Below are 18,313 nucleotides of genomic sequence, written 5' to 3' on the forward strand. Positions count from 1 at the left end.
GACTACATTAGAGATATTGACTTTGCACGTTGTCAAACGAGTTAATAAACCACGTCACATGAGCATTATGCAATGAATGCACAAATTTTGTACCACTTCATTCACTTATGGTCGTATAGGAATACAATATTAGATTGTAGTTTAAGGGTGTAGAGAGAGACTAGATTATGTATTTTGCAATGCTTCATTTGGTCTCGTAATGTTGTTATAACCTCAGCCCTTGATAAGTAATGATGTGTGTTTTTCAAGTGAAGTCATCAGTTTGTCTTTTGCATGCCATGGTTTAATATGGAAACAGATATGTGGATTCGACTGTAGAGGCAGGAATGATAGTGGATTACAATAGCTTTGACAGCCTTGTATTGCAAAGTTAATCTAAAAAAAAGCTCTTTAAAATGCAAAATTTCAACCCTTATTTTTATTTGGATGAGTAAGATTCAAAGCAGTTGACTGAATGCACACCTGGCATAGTATTCCCTGCGTCCAAAATCACATACATTCATTATATACAGTAGGCAAAAATCTGTATACAAAATTAGCATGTCTTAAACCTCAGAATGCTATAAAAAAGCCAAGTAATACCTACATGGTCTACTGCTGCAGCTGAGACTTTTAACCATCCATTGGTTTGACACTTTCTATTCCGTCCAGAGCTAGGAGCCACCAAATTTAAAGAGAACCGTAAAACTTTTGGGTTCAGCCGCTTTGCAAGTGTAAGTGATGTAGGTACTAGCAAATTTATTATGTTCATGGTAAGTATGTTATAAGTCAGTGATTCTCAACAGGGGGGCCCCAGCTGACATTCAAGGGGGCCTCGGGATGACAAAAAGAAAATTGAAATACATTTTAAAGCGGCCCTAACATACACGGTTTCTGCCAATCTCATATTAATCTTTGTAGCTATAGAGTAGTATTTCATACTTCATATCTTCAAAGAGTCTTAGTTTGATCACATTTATAAAAGATAGATACAGCTGTACGATTACTTCCGAAAACATACGGCGCGTGCGAGGAAAGGGGTGTCTGAACTAAAGCACATGGCCAACAAAACACAGAAATCAGTTTCACTCACCGCATGCGGTTCATGTCCGGCATCTTTTAGAGCTGGTATATCAGTTTCAAACCAAATCCAGCGTTATATCCACAGTTTATATAACATTCATCACCCAAATGCAGTGAACAAACAAACACCTGAACTTCGTGAACGTATGCTCTCTCTGTCCTGCACACAAGTGAAAGTGACGTCTGCGCATGCTCCTTCTCCTGCTCTCCTTGCTGCTGTGTGGGCGCGCCGTGTACTTTTCCGGGAGAATTGTCGAATAAGGGACTAAGAAAAGTTGTTACGAAACAGTTTTATATGTTCGAAAAAATCTTTCTACATAATACGCCCAACTCGTTTTTTGACATGTTGACCATATTAAGCATGAGAAGACAGCACATTTAACATTGTAAAGAAGTCAGAATGCATGACGCATAGTTGCAGCACATCGTTTCACGGAACGCGTTCTGTAGAGCAGTTTGTCCCTTTAGGGCTACGGTAGAAACAACATGGTGAATTCCATGTGGGGGGACCCACGCTGTATGTAGATAGAAATAGCTCCTTCTAGGCAAGGAAATAAAAACATAGCACTTGATTATATAAGGTGTTTATACACATCTGAAGACATAATTATGTATTTTAAATTGCAATTCTGTCAATAGATGCTCCTTAATCTTCCACGATGAAACTTAAATAAGTCATTATCGCCATCTAGTGGCCTGGCATGCATAGTACAGCGTTTCAAAAGTTTTGCGATTTGTGAACCCTACATGATACTTTTAAAAAATGTTTTTGTTTTTTACTCTATAGTTGTCGCACACTCTTAGTTGATTAAAAAACGAGATATGTTGCTGTATTCTCACCCAACATGCACGTGGAGACTCATGCTTTCAGTACAAGGACTCTCTTTGTTGTTCTTATGCACTGTAATCTCAGTCCAGCTCCCTCACCCCCCCCCCCCCACACAACATCCCATATCCTCGCGTCTCCCCCCCGCACATCGCTCTGCCTCTCCACTCAATTAAGCTTCGTCTCTGATGCTCAGACAGGGATTGTGTACAGTAAGGACCAATGCTGGGCCGTATAAAGGAACCCCACCCCACATACGGTTCCAGAGCTGTGCAGTGTAGAGTTGAACAATAGATGCTTGTCTACGGTTTTCCATAGCATCTTCCCATTGTTACTTCTTAATCTCACCAGAGTTATGTCCTGCGTGGTCATTCATATACAAATGTAAGATCTTATACAGTCTCCTCAGGTTTTATTGGGAGGATAAGCACAGACTGGCATGAAAGCCATGGAAATGTTCATGAGCAAGTTTTTTTCCTCAGAATATTTCTTCGCGTCGTTGGCTTATGGAGCCGGTTTGTGTGTTTTGATGAAGGAAACTTTCCTGTCTGTCTCGCTGGTTGTGCTCGGAATAGCTCGCTGTCATAGTATTATGCATGAAACCTAGCACACTGTAAACATTTGCCGCACACTGTACTAAACACAATATCCTAGAAAGTCTTTACAGCGAACTAAACGCTAAATTAACTGCAGTGTTTAATATGTCTTCTTATGCTATTGTTACATAGTGTTTCACATGTAGAGTGCAGTAAGCAGTTCACTTTCTAACAGTTTTACCCGTCTAGCTTCTCTTTAATTCTCTTTGTTTGTTATTTCGCTCTCTGCAGACGAGTGGGGAGAAGGTGAGCAAGTTGAGTTTGGTGGACCTGGCAGGAAGTGAGAGAGCTGCAAAGACGGGTGCTGCAGGCGAGCGGCTCAAGGAAGGCAGCAACATCAACAAGTGTGTACACCCTTGGCTCATGCTGCATGATTTCACATCTTTCATCTGTTTTGTTTTGTCTAGAACATGAGGAGGTCATACTTAAAGGAACAGTTCACCCAAAAATGAAAATTCGGTCTTTATTTATTCACCCTCGAGTTGTTCCAAATCTGAATAAATTTCTTTGTTCTGATGAACACAGAGAAAGATATTTGGAAGAATGCTTGTAAACAAACATTTCTAAACTACCATTGACTACCATCATAGGAAAAATTACAATGAAATTCAAAAGTGCCCCAGAACTGTTTTCTTTCATTCTTCAAAATATCTTATTGTACACAGATTTGGAACAACTTGAGGGTGATTAAATGATGACAGAAGTTTTATTTTTGGATGAACTGTCCCTTTAACACTGCCTTCACAGAATAAAAATAACTTAAAATTACTTTTTACAACTATTAGGACTTTTAAAAGGTTTTTAAACACTACCTTTTGCACACACACCCATCATTTTTTTGCCGTGGTAGTGTCTTCGGATGTCTGAATCACCGAAGAATGTATTTTGGTAACACTTGCCTGAGAGAAGAATTTCAAGCTGTGGAAAATCAGACTTGTAAAATAGCTTCATTAAGGAACACAGTTTGTTCTGAGGAAAGTTTATAAATCTGCCAAAGGATTTGGTTAAACCTACAGGTTTATCTCTTAGATGCATCTCAGTGTGAATCTGTCTGCATTTTAATAAAGTATTTGAACTGATGCTTTAACCAAAGCAACATCTGAATGAGGCACAAACAAGAAGCTGTGTGCCAAGAGTTAGTCAGAATAGTTAAGATGCTAAAGTAAAAACAATGCTTGACGTTAATGGAAATGTTAGAAAGTGCTGTATGGTTGTTCAAATGTTTTTAAATACGAAGGTTGCTTCAGATGAGGAAGAAAGCCTATTCCACCACAGAGTAACTGAGCAACTCTTCTGTTTCTTGCCCTTTCAAATTTTCCGTCTCACTCTTCCTGCAGGTCTTTGACCACTCTGGGATTGGTGATCTCAGCCTTGGCAGACCAGGGCGCCGGAAAGAACAAGAACAAGTTTGTGCCCTACAGAGATTCAGTGCTCACGTGGCTGCTCAAGGTACGAACACTCATTCTGTCCGGTAAACATTGGGAAAGGGAATTTCCACGGTTTTCCCAATGCACACGCACACCCTTCAATATACAATCCCTTGAAAATATCCGTACTCATGCGCACCCTGTCGGTGTGACCACAGGACAGCCTCGGCGGAAACAGCCGGACCGCCATGGTTGCCACCGTGAGCCCTGCGGCGGATAACTTTGAGGAGACCCTGTCCACGTTACGATACGCCGACAGGGCGAAGAGCATCGTCAACCACGCTGTCGTGAATGAAGACCCCAATGCCAGAATTATCAGAGAACTCCGAGAGGAGGTGGAGAAACTGCGAGATCAGCTGACGCAGGCTGAGGTAGATGCTACGGTTTATGATGGCTTGTTTTTGCAGATTTTCCAAAGCACTGTATTTGAAGACATGTTGGGTTTGGTCTTAGTCTATGAAGGCACCGGAGCTGAAGGAACGGTTGGAGGAATCTGAAAAATTGATTCAGGAGATGACGGTCACCTGGGAAGAGAAACTAAGAAAGACGGAAGAAATTGCACAAGTAATTTGCACCGTTTTTTAAGAACTTTACGTTGTTTTGTCTGACACTATTGTTTCGTTTTCGTCTAAGCACTCTGCAGGTCATTTGTGGTTTTACTTGTCATAACACAGTTGAAAATTAAACATACATGAACATCATTTATTTGTTTTATGTCGTAGGGGAGGCAAAAACAGCTGGAAAGCCTTGGTATCTCGCTTCAGTCATCTGGCATCAGGGTTGGTGAAGATAAATGCTTCCTGGTCAACCTCAATGCTGACCCCGCCCTCAATGAGCTATTGGTCTATTACCTCAAGGTAACCCAACAAGGAATATCAGGGGCTTCTGAAGAGATTCTAGGATGCTTTAATCATTTTTTATTTTATTATTTTATTTGTCTATTACCTAACGGTTACCCAAGCAGGAATATCTAGGCATTGTTAGAGATGTTAGGATGCATTTATTAATATATATTAATTAATTGTATTTGTCTATTACCTCAAGGTAACCCAGCTAGGAATATTAGGGGTTTCAGAAGTTTTGTAAGAATGATTTTATTTTATTATTTTATTTGTCTATTACCTCAAGGTAACCCAACCAGGAATATTGGGGGTTTCTGAAGAGATGTTAGAATGCTTTGATTATTTTATTTTATTATTTTATTTGTCGATTACCTCAAGGAAAACCAACCAAGAATATTAGGTGTTTCTGAAGAGATGTTAGGATGCTTTGATTATTTTATTTTATATTTTATTATTTTATTTGTCGATTACCTGAAGGAAAACCAACCAAGAATATTAGGAGCTTCTGAAGAGACGTTAGAATGCTTTTATTATTTTATTTTATATTTTATTTTATTATTTTATTTGACGATTACCTCAAGGAAAACCAACCAAGAATATTAGGTGTTTCTGGAGAGATGTTAGGATGCTTTGATTATTTTATTTTATATTTTATTTTATTATTTTATTTGACGATTACCTCAAGGAAAACCAACCAAGAATATTAGGAGCTTCTGAAGAGACGTTAGAATGCTTTTATTCTTTTCTTTTATATTTTATTTTATTATTTTATTTGACGATTACCTCAAGGAAAACCAACCAAGAATATTAGGTGTTTCTGAAGAGATGTTAGGATGCTTTGATTATTTTATTTTATATTTTATTATTTTATTTGACGATTACCTCAAGGAAAACAAACCAAGAATATTAGGTGTTTCTGAAGCGATGTTAGGATGCTTTGATTATTTTATTTTATATTTTATTATTTTATTTGACGATTACCTCAAGGAAACCAAACCAAGAATATTAGGTGTTTCTGAAGAGATGTTAGGATGCTTTGATTATTTTATTTTGTTTTATTTACTTTATTAAATGCTTTGAGTTTTGTGAATAGCAGACTTTGTTGCTAAAAATCTTAAAATCTGCTTTAGTTGAAGCCTTATTGTTTGTTGGTATAGTGCTTTGTAATCATATACCTCTTTATGGACATGCAACCTGTAATAATAGATTTTATATATGTGTGTTATGTGCTTGTAATGATGTTACTCTTGGACGGATATGGCTCGTGTGGTATTAACAGCTCGGATGTTTGTGCAGGAACACACCAAGGTCGGATCAGCAGACTCCCAGGACATCCAACTGTGTGGGATGGGCATCCAAGCCGAGCACTGTGTCATTAATATCACACCCGAGGGAGCTGTATTTCTCAACCCGTACAGAAACTCAAGGTAATTCAGTGGTGGCGGTCACCCAGAAGGTCATAGATTCAAAGCTAAAGGCCAAAGCATCAAAGCTCAGAGGAGTGATTTCGGAACTGAAAATCACTTAACAAATACTTAAAGGATACAAATGTTCTTGATGATAAGAACTCAATCTTTATTGGGAAATGTTGTAGCGGTTTTGTGATGTTATGTTGCTTCTGTTGATGTAGAACCTGTGTGAACGGATCTCCAGTCACAAGCCGGCAACAGCTTCACCATGGCGATCGTATTTTTTGGGGGAACAACCACTTTTTCAGGTCAGTTTCATACAGATTACAGAACATGGGATAGAAAAATACCTGCACTTTTTGTTTAGTTTTTTCTTACATAAAGAAGCAGTAACTGCTGTCGTGAAGAATCGTGTTGTGTGTCAAATTCAGGATTAATTTACCGAAGCGACGCTCACGGGGAGATGAGGAGGAGGCTGAGGGAAACATGAAGAACGGTAACAGCAGTGAACAGCTGGATGCAGAGGGAGACACGGCCAGCGAGGTGTCCAGCGAGGTCAGCTTCAGCTATGAGTTTGCACAGACCGAGGTCATGATGAAGGCTCTGGGCAGCAACGGTGAGGACACACGAAAATATGCGTTTCAGTAATTGTCTAGCTTTTTTTTTTTAGCATCCTATTGTATTATTGCTCCTGTATGACATATTGCTCCCTGAACTCTCTGTTATTCACTTTGGTTAAAAGCGTCTTCTAAATGACTAAATGTAAATGTGTTGTTACAGTTACGAGAAAAAGGTGTCCTTTCCTCCTCCTTTCAGACCCCATGCAGGCTGTTTTGCAGTCTCTGGAGCGACAGCACGAAGAGGAGAAGAAGACCGCTCTGGAGCGTCAGAGGCAAATGTACGAGCAGGAGCTGCAGCAGCTGCGCAGACAGCTGACCCCGGACAGACAGAGCATGCAGATACCGTCTCAAACTCTGCAGCCACAGTACCGAAGTTTGGAAAGACTGAGCCAGGGAGGAATGTCATCATCAGTCAGCGCCCAGCATCGCCTGCGTCAGTGGGGCGAGGAGAGGTGAGGAATTTTACCCTCCTTAAAAATACTGACGCATACTATAGTTAAATGGAAATGGATTTCAAAATTTCATTGTATTATTGAAGAAGATATGGATAAAATAATGAACACTGTGTGATATAAATTAAATAAAATTGTATTGCCAAGGAAAAATATACAGTAGGAGGCAATTGATCTCATTCAAGTTTGCATCCAACCAAATTTGTGTGCGAAATCTGTGTACGAACATTTAAATTATGCTTTACAAACATTTTGAGAGATGTTCATATGCGGATAAAAATGTGAATAATGCATGTTGATAATGTGTGATCTCTGTCATTTTCCTCCAGGGAGTCGGTGCTGACCCGAAGTTTGAGGAAACTGAGGGAGCAAATCGTCCGCGCTAATCTGTTAGTGCAGGAGGCAAGTTTCATCTCTGAAGAACTAGACAAAAAAACTGAGTACAGAGTCACACTACAGATACCAGCCGCAAACCTCAACGCCAACAGGAAGGTCAGTCGCTTTTTATCCCTGTGTACCAGACATTTCAAGAATCCGTCTGAAGCGTTGGACCGTTTCCATCAACTGAACGAGTTGCGTTCTTGTGTATGTAGAGAGATGCTGTACTGAGCGAACCTGCTATTCAAGTGAGGAGGAAAGGCAAGGTCAAGCAGATCTGGGCCCTTGAGAAGATGGAGAACCGGCTGGTGGACATGCGAGAGCTTTACCAGGAGTGGAAGGACTTTGATGAGGATAATCCTGTAAGATCATCTTTATCATACATATTAAATAGTTAAAACAGGTATAAAATAGTAATATGATGAAAATGAAGTCTCATAAAGTCTCAATTACACTTACAATTTAACATTATTCATTTTAATACCAAACAAAATAAAAAATGTGATGTGAAGCGTTTTAGTGCAGTGATAAAATTACAATGGACTGAGATTTAATTCTGTATATAAAGATAAATAATAAAAGTAGAAGTGTCTGATTTAGATGCGATTTATTCATATCTGTGGTTCCTTCACAATTGACAGGTGATGAGGTCATACTTCAAAAGGGCCGACCCTTTCTTTGACGAACAGGTGAACCACAGTTTGATCGGTGTGGCCAACGTCTTCCTCTCCTGCCTCTTCTACGATGTCAAGCTACAATACGCCGTTCCCATCATTAATCAGAAAGGAGAGGTGAGCCGTCTGTCAAACTCAATCAGCGCATGGATACGCCATGAATGTTTCATGACAAGCCGATCGTTTCATTTCTGAAGGAAATCTTGCTCCTCCAGAAGATGAAACAAGGCGGTAATTAAATCAAGGGCAATTTCATCTGTGAAATTGGATCTAATAGAGTCATGATGTGAAGCGTGAGATGCTCGGTTGATTTTCTGCAGTCGAGTGAAGTGCTGTTCACTTGCTGCTGTGTCAGGTTGCCGGGCGACTGCACGTGGAGGTGATGAGAGTGGGCGGAGGCTTTGATGACAGCGTAGCTGGAGGAGATGAAAGCGACGGAAGCCCAGACGGTGAAGTGGAGGAACGCAAGCTGGTCTGTATGGTGAGTACTGGATGAGTTTGGATGGCCCAATCTTTCGCTCAACTACATAATAAATCATAGCAGGTTAACATCCTTTAAATGATGGGAGAGTTTATAATATTTTGTGTCATATTCAGATGTGTACATTTAAATTTATTCATTTAGCAAAGGCTTTTATCCAGAGTAATTTTGCAAGTTAGGGAGAATTTAACATTCACATTGTTCATTCACTTTCAAAATAAAAGTCCCCCTCCAAAAAAATTCTTAATAAATATTTTTAATAAAGAATTGCAGATGGGGAATTTAGTTTTTGTAAGCAGTTTTTTGCCCAGTTCTATAATGTCTTATGTTTCTCAAACAGATTAAGATCCTGCAGGCTACAGGTCTCCCACAGTACCTGTCCAATTTTGTCTTCTGTCAGTATTCATTCTGGGACCAGGCAGAGCCCATCATTGTTGCTCCAGAAGTAGATCCGTCCGCATCTTTCTCCAGCAGTAAAGACCCTCACTGTATGGTGGTGTTTGACAGCTGTAAGGTACGAGTCAAGCCATGTGCTTTTAAAAAAAACTTTGAATATGAAGTTTAATGAAGTCACGTTTTGCTGCATTGTAGCTTAGCAGTTCTTCGGTACTCTTGTGCGAGTTTCCCCAGTGAAGCACATATATATATATATAACTCAAACACAGATGCCAACAAAAGTGATTTGCATTCTTTGTATGGTGAATGGAGATTTGGGGGTTTTGTGATTTCTGAATTTGCATTTGTGATTTTGAGTGTAGTTTGACTTTTTTTTTTATAATGCTTTATTTATATTTTAGTTGTAATATTTTTAACTGACAAATTTATAGGATTACTGAACATATTATTGTCATGTATGGTGAAATGTGTATGTTGTAAAAGGCATAGTTGATCCAAATATAAAAATTCTGTAATCATTTATTCACGCTAACGTTGTACAAAATCTGTCAATTACTCTATTTGTCTGTGGAACACGAGAGAAGTTATTTTAAGAAAGTCTTTTTGTGTCCATACAATTGAAGTCAATGGGAACCAATGATGTTTGATTACCGACATTCCTCAAAAGTCCATTATTTTCCAGAGCAAAGGAAATGTATGACATGAATAGAGGAATTTGTCTTGAACTGTCTCTTTAATAACTATTATAGTGAATAGAAAATGATAAAACGTATAAAGGAAAGATGATCTACATTGGACATGAGGTTCGACTAAAATGGGAATGTTCTCATTTTAAATTCTTTGTTGTAGGACCACGCTATAACCGTGACCGAAGATTTTATTGAGTATCTGACAGAGGGTGCCGTTGGCATTGAAGTGTTTGGACACAGACAGGCTGATCCGGGCAGGAACCCAGCGCTGTGGGACCTCAGCATCATCCAGGCCAAGACACGCACGTTACGAGATAGGTTAGCGCGAAATCAAACTCCCCCTCAGATTTGCCGACACTTCTGAATGCTTTTAGTCAGAAACTTTGTATCAAAACCCATCCTTTGATATCATCTCGCTTGTTTTGCTGCACGTGTGATTGTCATGGTGACCTAAACTGCACTTTATGTGACCTCCAGGTGGAGCGAGGTCACGCGCAAGTTGGAGGTGTGGGTACAAATACTGGAGCTGAATGAGAATGGGGAGTACATGCCTGTGGAGGTGGTGCCAGCACGAGATGTTCGGACAGGTGGCATCTTCCAGCTCAAGCAGGTCTGCGCTCCTTCCAACTCAAGGATTACGTTATATATTAGACCACCGTAAACATTTGATGGAGTTTTAAACTTTATATTTGTGCCTCGGTCAGGGCCAGTCTCGGCGGGTACAGGTGGAGGTACGATCCGTGCAGGACTCCGGCACAATGCCTTTAATAGCAGAGATAATTCTGGGGGTGTCGATCGGATGTGTGGACATCAGGCAGGCGGTGGTGACCAAAACAAACGAGACGCAAGAGGTAGAACTTTTAAAAGATTTACATTATGTCTGCCATCGATGGAGAGTCAGATACTTTAATCTTTCCTTGTTTGTTTTTTTTAGCCAGAGGGAGAAGAAATGGATAGTTATCAGGTATGTGATACAACATTAGAACATGCTGTATACTCTCAATGCTAATTTTATATAAAAATGTAGAAATATTCCAGATAAAATTTTATGATGTATTTATTCAATAAAGGAGCGTGATTTGGAACGTCTGAGGCGTCAGTGGCTCACCGCTCTCACGAAGAGACAAGAATATTTAGACCAACATCTACAGACGCTGGTCAGCAAAACAGGTAAACACCAAGCCATTTCCTGTCTCTTTAGTCTGATACTAATTGACTTGTTGTGTCCTTAATGGATGAGGTTCATGTAATTACCCATCAGTCTTTGAGAAAGACAGCAGATTGTTTAGATTCAAAGCAGACTGATCTGTACTGGTTGTTCTGGTTCTCAGCTGTGTACCAAGGAGGTTCAGCACAGTTTAACATTTAGTCCTGAATGTCCCTCCACATGTAGCTTTATGAACATCTTTTTTTGATTGAACGCGATTTTTCTCACTTTATGCATTTCTATTTTATTATGTTTTTTTAGAAAAATGTAATGTTATGATGCTTTTAATCCTTTAATCTTTTTAATACTAGTAATAGTTCACCTTCAAAATGAAAATTCTGTCATCATTTACTCACACTGTTGTCATTTTAACTCTGTGTGAAGAAGAAATTTTGAAAAATGTTGGTGACCAAAAACTGTGGTCCCCATTGACTTCTATTATATGGACAAAAAAAACAATGCAAGTCAATGGTTCATCAACATTTTTCAAAATATCTTCTTTAGAAGTCATACAGGTTGAAATGACAAGACTGCTTGTAATTAATGACAGCATTTTCATTTTGAGGTTGAACTATTCCTTTAACATTTACATATCAACCTTTTGTCTCCATTTTTTTCACAAATGGTCAACCTGCATGTTTGTCTGAGCATTGTGTAGATATTGTCATTTTTAAACATTGTGTTTAGTTCTAGAAAGCTGTTCTTTTCCTGCAAAGTGGCAGTTTTGGATAAACAAGGTTTTAGTCCAACAAGCATTTAATTCAAAATCTACCATGACAGTTAAATAGACAGTGATGTCATCACTGCTTAAAGTTTAGATGTTAAGGTTTTGGTACACACATAAGTCTTGAAATCTCACAGTTTCTGGTCACTGCAATGTCTGTAAAACCCATCACTAGATAGACTTATATATGGAATAAACTAAATAGAAATATCCACATCGGTCACTCTATAGCATCTTTGTGCACTGGTTCGTTTTTGACAGGATGTGTGTGAGTGAGACTGTGAGTCTGCTCTTTGTTTCCAGATAAATCGGAGGATGACGTGGAGAGAGAAGCTCAACTGCTGGAATGGCGTCTGACCCTAACAGAGGAGAGAAATGCGGTGATGGTGCCCTCTGCTGGAAGTGGAATACCGGGAGCTCCCGCTGAATGGTACGCCTTCACTCGCAGACCGGCAAACATATTAAAAACTCTTGTCATTGAGTCAATATATCTCCGAACTTTGCCCGGAATCTCTGGTCTTGATGTCTAAACACAAAATGCATGGAAACTGAATACAATTTAAGGGAGTAGGCTGTGTTTGTATATATTGTACAGCGTGTTTTGATTGATGGATATTTGGATTAAAGGCAGGGTTTCGTTAAATCACCGTCAGTATCGGTTAAACACTTTTACAAATGTTTAGTTGTTGTATTTGGGTCATGGGTTGATTTTAATGTCTCTTTTGGCAGGGTACCAGTACCTGGGATGGAAACGCACATTCCAGTGCTGTTCCTCGATCTGAGCGGTATGTTTTCCCGTGCGCTGAAGAGCCACGATTTAATATCCCCTTGCACATTATCCTTTCTGTCACCTTTCGTTTATCTTCTCATTGCTAAGGTCAACTAGTGTAATTGGTTGACTAGCCGTTCATACAACTCACCATGTCGTCACATTGTTTTCACAACCCTGTCTATCTCTTGACAGCCGATGACATCAGCTCTCAAGAAAACCTGGATGTTCCCGAGGCCGGCGGCTGGGATGCTACTCTGAGCACAGAGGACGAGGATGAATTTTTTGACCTTCAGATTGTCAAACACTATGATGGCGAGGTGGGCATGTGTCTCAAGCACCAGCAGCATCCCTCGGGGCTCTCGGAGATTCTATCGGCTGCCTGGTCTTATCTGTTAAAGCAACGGATCGTTTTTCTTTACAGGTGAAAGCAGAGGCGTCCTGGGACTCCACGGTTCACGATTGCCCGCAGCTGAGCCGAGGGGCCGCTCAGGATCAGAGGGTTTACCTGATCATTCGCGCTGTGGTGCAGCTCAGCCACCCTGCAGAGATGCAGTTAGTCCTGCGCAAACGCATCTGCGTTAACCTTAATGGACGACAGGTGTGAGACGGTTCATGATTAATCTTCTTATCTTTTATATGTAGTAGCCTGTTCTTTTCAGGAAAAGCGAATTCATTTTATTTTATTACTTATTGTCAACAAAGGGTTTCGCTCAAAATTTCCTGAGAAGAATGTCCACCAGGAGCACCATTCCTGGCTGTGGGGTGACCTTCGAGGTCGTCTCCAACATTCCAGGGGTAAGCATGCGAAATTTTTGTTGTCTATAATGCATAACGTATATCAGCTGCTCTTGTGATGTAGTACATATGTACGTTTAGCTCATTGCTTGCTTGTTGACTGTCTTCTGTCTGTTTTGACTGTGAATGTCAGCAGGACAGTCAGTGCTCAGAAGATCGGGAGATGTTAGCCCGTGTGGCCGCTAGCGCCGAGAACCCCAAATCATCTGACAATGTAGCCGCTATAGAGAAGTATTTGCGGAGCGTCTTGGCTGTGGAGAACATTCTCACACTGGATCGCTTGAGACAGGTTAGATGTTTGATTCATGATAAAGGCTCTTTAACTGATTCATAGCTTTAATGAATCTCTTGTGTAGCACAGCTTTAAAACTAACACTGTCTTACATAACAATGAATCCTAATGATAAGCGTTTAAAAGTATTAGTTAATGTTTTAAAGTATTAAAATTGAATTGTGGGAGCTTGTGTGAACTTTGATTCAAGTGGTTCTATAAATGAGTCGTTAAATGAATCGGTTCGTTTAATGATTTGGTTAAACCGATTCACAGCTTGAATGAATCACTCAACTATAGCAAAGCTTCAAAACGAACATTGTCCTATATAACAATGAATCATAATGATAAACAACATTCAAAATTATAAATAAAAGTATTTAAATATATAAAAAGAGCTTGTGTGATTTTCTTTTTATTCAAATGACTCAATGAATGAGTTTGAATTAATCGCTCGAATTCAGCAAAGGTTCAAAACAAACACCCTCTTTCTAACAATGAATCCTAATGATAAACAGCATTTAAAAGTATTAGTTAATGTGTTAAAGTATTAAAATTGAATTCTTGGAGCTTGTGTGAACTTTGATTCAAGTGGTTCAATAAATGAGTCGTTAAATGAATCGGTTCTTTTAATGATTTGGTTAAACCGATTCACAGCTTGAATGAATCACTCAACTATAGCAAAGCTTCAAAATGAACACTGTCCTACTTAAACAGCGTTCAAAAGTATAAAAAAATAAACGGCGTTCAAAACTATTGAAAGTAAATCCTGGGTGTTTGTTTGAACTGTGATTCAAATGAGTCAATAAATGAATTGTTTCATTAAAATTAATCTGACTCCCCAATGCTTTTGAACCAGGTTTCTCACCCCCGTTTTGACCTTTTTATATACGGCATGTGTTGTGTTTTCCTTGTGTAAATCTTAATATATATGATGACGTGTGCTACAGGAAGTGGCAGTAAAAGAGCATTTGGCAGGTAAAGCTAAAGGCAGCAGACGCAGTCTCAGCTCTCCCAGCGTGCACCGGGTAAGACCATCTGCAGGCTTACAAATTCATCATAACAGACTTTATTTTCCGCTCTAAACTTAATGTTTCTCTCTCCTCCAGTTATCTGGTAGCAGACAGGATCTGTCGCTCAACTCTGTGCTGGATGACAACAAGGTAAGAGTTCAGTGTGAAAATAAGATGGTCCTCCGCAGGAAACGGGTCACTTTATCTAACCTCTTTTGTCTCATTTGCTTATGTAAGAATCAATGGGAGAGTCAACAAGACATCTTCATGACATCATCGCAATACAGTAAAACACTGCCACGGCAATCTAGACCCCCTACACCCCCCATGCCGAATCAAGATTCTGAGCAAGGTATGAAATAACAGCTGTCTGATCCGCTGTAAAATAAATCTTGCTTTTCTATTTCCAACATGATTCATTCTTTGGCTGTCCTTTTAACTTACTATCCTCTACTGGATAACGTGGCATAATAATAAAAGTGGCGAATACATTTTTTTCATGAATATGCTGTAATGTTTCATCTAGATTACTAAACCTAATGGTATAAAAAATCATTAAAATAACTGATTTATTTAAACAATGTCAACCATTCTCAATAACATTTGATATTTGTAGAAAATGTAGAAAATACAGGTTTTAATTGTATAGAAATTGAATTGATCTGTGATCAGTAAAGAAAGATAAACCCTAAAAAACCTTTTTAAAGCAGTAAAAGTAAAAAGTAATTTTACGCATGGCTGTTCATGGTTACATAAATCCTCAAATATAAAACTGATTTACTGTTCATTGCTGATGTCAGATTATCTAAAACAATGAACACTTGTACCGTAGTAACACTCGAGTATCACCAAACTCCTTTCAACGCATCTTCTACATCTCATGTTATCTCTCTCAAAAATTATTTCTTCCAACTACACACACTCTGCCTTTTACATCTCTTTCACATCTGTTCTTGCCCTCTCTCTCTCTCTCTCTCTCTCTCTCTCTCTCTCTCTCTCTCTCTCTCTCTCTCTCTCTCTCTCTCTCTCTCTCTCTCTCTCTCTCTCTCTCTCTCTCTCTCTCTCTCTCTCTCTCTCTCTCTCTCTCTCTCTCTCTCTCTCTCTCTCTCTCTCTCTCTCTCTCTCTCTCTCTCTCTCTCTCTCTCTCTCTCTCTCTCTCTCTCTCTCTCTCTCTCTCTCTCTCTCTCTATCTCTCTATCGCTATCTCTCTATCTCTATCTCTCTATCTCTCTATCTCTATCTCTCTATCTCTATCTCTCTCTCTCTCTATCTCTCTATCTCTATCTCTCTATCTCTATCTCTATCTCTCTATCTCTATCTCTCTATCTCTATCTCTCTATCTCTCTATCTCTATCTCTCTATCTCTATCTCTCTATCTCTATCTCTCTATCTCTATCTCTCTATCTCTATCTCTCTATCTCTATCTCTCTATCTCTATCTCTCTATCTCTATCTCTCTATCTCTATCTCTCTATCTCTATCTCTCTATCTCTATCTCTCTATCTCTATCTCTCTATCTCTATCTCTCTATCTCTATCTCTCTATCTCTATCTCTCTATCTCTATCTCTCTATCTCTATCTCTCTCTCTCTATCTCTCTCTCTCTATCTCTCTCTCTCTATCTCTCTCTCTCTATCTCTCTCTCTCTATCTCTCTCTCTATCTCTCTCTCTATCTCTATCTCTATCTCTCTCTCTATCTCTATCTCTATCTCTATCTCTATCTCTATCTCTATCTCTATCTCTATCTCTATCTCTATCTCTATCTCTATCTCTATCTCTCTCTCTCTATCTCTCTCTCTCTATCTCTCTCTCTCTATCTCTATCTCTCTATCTCTCTATCTCTATCTCTATCTCTCTCTCTCTCTCTACCTTGTTTGTTACCCACCCGACCCATTTGCAGGGTTTTCAGGACTTGCTGCTTCTTATATCTCCCCAGTCAAAGCTCTGGTCCCTCAGATGCCCAAACTCCTCAAATCACTGTTTCCTGCACGAGAAGACAAGAAAGATCTGAGACCCTCTCCTCACTCCCAACAGGTCTGGTCTAAATCTGTTCAAAAATGTTTATGGATGAACACTGAATAAGATATTTTGAAGAATGTGTTCTGGGGCACCATTGACTACCATTGTAATTTTTCCTTCTATGGTTGTCAGTGAGAACTGTTTGGTTATAAGCATTCTTCCAAATATCTTTCTCTATGTTCAGATCAAAGAAATATAGACAGGTTTGGAGTAATTCATTAGAGAATTGATATTTTTGGGTGGACTGTCCCTTTAATGTATGATACTAGTTGTAAATTTGACAAATTGAAAGAAATGCTGTGGAACACGGCTCAATGCGGCAGCGGTCACGTCTGGTGTACACATGGTCTGAGGGCTGCATCAGAATCCGTCAGACAGCGCACCAGTATTAACTTCTGTTTCGTGCTTGAATGAACAAGAACACACAAGATAACTCCAGAAAGCTCATTTTGTCTAGTATTTTCGCAAGCACAGTCTTCAATGAGTTAAATAAAGTAGTGTAGAGTAGTAAAATAGGAAGCGCATTAGACCTGCTTGGAGCAGCGGCTCTTAAAGGGGCTGCATTCTTTAACAAAAAAAGAAGAAATCAATGTGAATTTGTAGCTTTAAAGAAGATCCTTCTGTTTTTCATGCACAGGTATTTGGCAGTAGACTGTAAAGTCTTTGAGAACTTCTGTATATGTCCTACCTGTTAGACGGGTAGGAAAGGAACATTTATTATAATGGGTTTGATTAACTATTGATTGACTATTTTTCTAATAAAGACATCAGTTGCAATGCCAACAATTTAGAATGTTGACTTTCATTCATGAAATGATGCTGTTAAAGAAATGTTTTGATTCCCCATTCATTTTGAGATTAAATGCAAAATTATTAGAACGTAAAAGTATATTTAAAAACATAAATGCTGTGTGTGATTAGTTAGTTAATAATTTTTATAATTTTTAATCGATTGACGGCACTTAATAAACATGTATTAATAGTAGTATTAATCTAGTATTAATATAAAAACGCAATGTAAAGCATCATTTATGTAACTGCTGGAATTAGCCCAGCAAACTCTGCAAGAAATATACAGCTTTCAGATTGAGAGTAAATCATACGCGGTAATCAAAAAGGATGCAAATGTACTTGACAATTTAATTTCAGATACTAGACTAATGTAGTTTCATCCTCATTTCCATTTAGACAGAAATTATATTCGCGAGTTTTTATCACAGATACAGTATATACTGGTAATAGTCTCCTTGTCGTACGAGACAGATTAAGTCTTAAATTTAAACCTTATTGGTTGGTTGTGGATTTTGGCATGACAAACAGCCTTTTTCAGTATTTTGATTGAAACCGTGTCCTTATTTTGTCAGAGTCAATCATTTCAGGATAACCTGATTATACGTTAGGATGAAGCCCATAGATAGACTCCGGTGTTTAATTTCCTCAAGATTAATTGCCTAGTCAAACCCTTTCATAATATCTCCCAGCATGCTTTAAACAGAGGTGCACAGAGAAGAAAAACACGACAGTGATATTTTATCAAGGACATCACTCCTCCCCAGCATGCAGACTCTTGATCTGTCTGTACTTTAGATCAAACGAGCCGAATGCTCCAAATGTAAATGTGATGCTTAAATCAAGCCTGTGCTCCATTACGGAAAAGTCAA

At 39.0% G+C, this 18,313-nt stretch overlaps 1 protein-coding gene across 5 annotated transcripts in view; it reads left to right on the forward strand.

Moving 5' to 3' along the window:
• kif13ba (kinesin family member 13Ba) overlaps positions 1–18,313 on the forward strand; it is a 37,882-nt gene that overhangs the window by 15,831 nt on the left and 3,738 nt on the right. For 2 of the 5 annotated variants that reach the window (XM_056767295.1, XM_056767297.1), the window contains exons 9-37: positions 2,716–2,828; positions 3,822–3,933; positions 4,070–4,282; positions 4,365–4,475; positions 4,634–4,768; positions 6,050–6,180; positions 6,384–6,470; positions 6,594–6,778; positions 6,979–7,234; positions 7,564–7,726; positions 7,828–7,974; positions 8,254–8,403; positions 8,642–8,767; positions 9,108–9,281; positions 10,013–10,170; positions 10,330–10,462; positions 10,557–10,703; positions 10,787–10,816; positions 10,923–11,022; positions 12,087–12,213; positions 12,513–12,568; positions 12,748–12,872; positions 12,977–13,153; positions 13,258–13,350; positions 13,484–13,639; positions 14,572–14,649; positions 14,731–14,784; positions 14,872–14,986; positions 16,534–16,667. In XM_056767295.1, the coding sequence (XP_056623273.1) occupies positions 2,716–2,828; positions 3,822–3,933; positions 4,070–4,282; positions 4,365–4,475; positions 4,634–4,768; positions 6,050–6,180; positions 6,384–6,470; positions 6,594–6,778; positions 6,979–7,234; positions 7,564–7,726; positions 7,828–7,974; positions 8,254–8,403; positions 8,642–8,767; positions 9,108–9,281; positions 10,013–10,170; positions 10,330–10,462; positions 10,557–10,703; positions 10,787–10,816; positions 10,923–11,022; positions 12,087–12,213; positions 12,513–12,568; positions 12,748–12,872; positions 12,977–13,153; positions 13,258–13,350; positions 13,484–13,639; positions 14,572–14,649; positions 14,731–14,784; positions 14,872–14,986; positions 16,534–16,667 (3,786 nt within the window). The remainder of the gene's footprint in view (positions 1–2,715; positions 2,829–3,821; positions 3,934–4,069; positions 4,283–4,364; positions 4,476–4,633; positions 4,769–6,049; positions 6,181–6,383; positions 6,471–6,593; positions 6,779–6,978; positions 7,235–7,563; positions 7,727–7,827; positions 7,975–8,253; positions 8,404–8,641; positions 8,768–9,107; positions 9,282–10,012; positions 10,171–10,329; positions 10,463–10,556; positions 10,704–10,786; positions 10,817–10,922; positions 11,023–12,086; positions 12,214–12,512; positions 12,569–12,747; positions 12,873–12,976; positions 13,154–13,257; positions 13,351–13,483; positions 13,640–14,571; positions 14,650–14,730; positions 14,785–14,871; positions 14,987–16,533; positions 16,668–18,313) is intronic. The other 3 variants (XM_056767296.1, XM_056767299.1, XM_056767298.1) reach the window with 2 other exon arrangements.

This window comes from Triplophysa dalaica, chromosome 15 (genome assembly GCF_015846415.1).
Source record: "Triplophysa dalaica isolate WHDGS20190420 chromosome 15, ASM1584641v1, whole genome shotgun sequence".
Taxonomy (NCBI): Eukaryota; Metazoa; Chordata; class Actinopteri; order Cypriniformes; family Nemacheilidae; genus Triplophysa; species Triplophysa dalaica.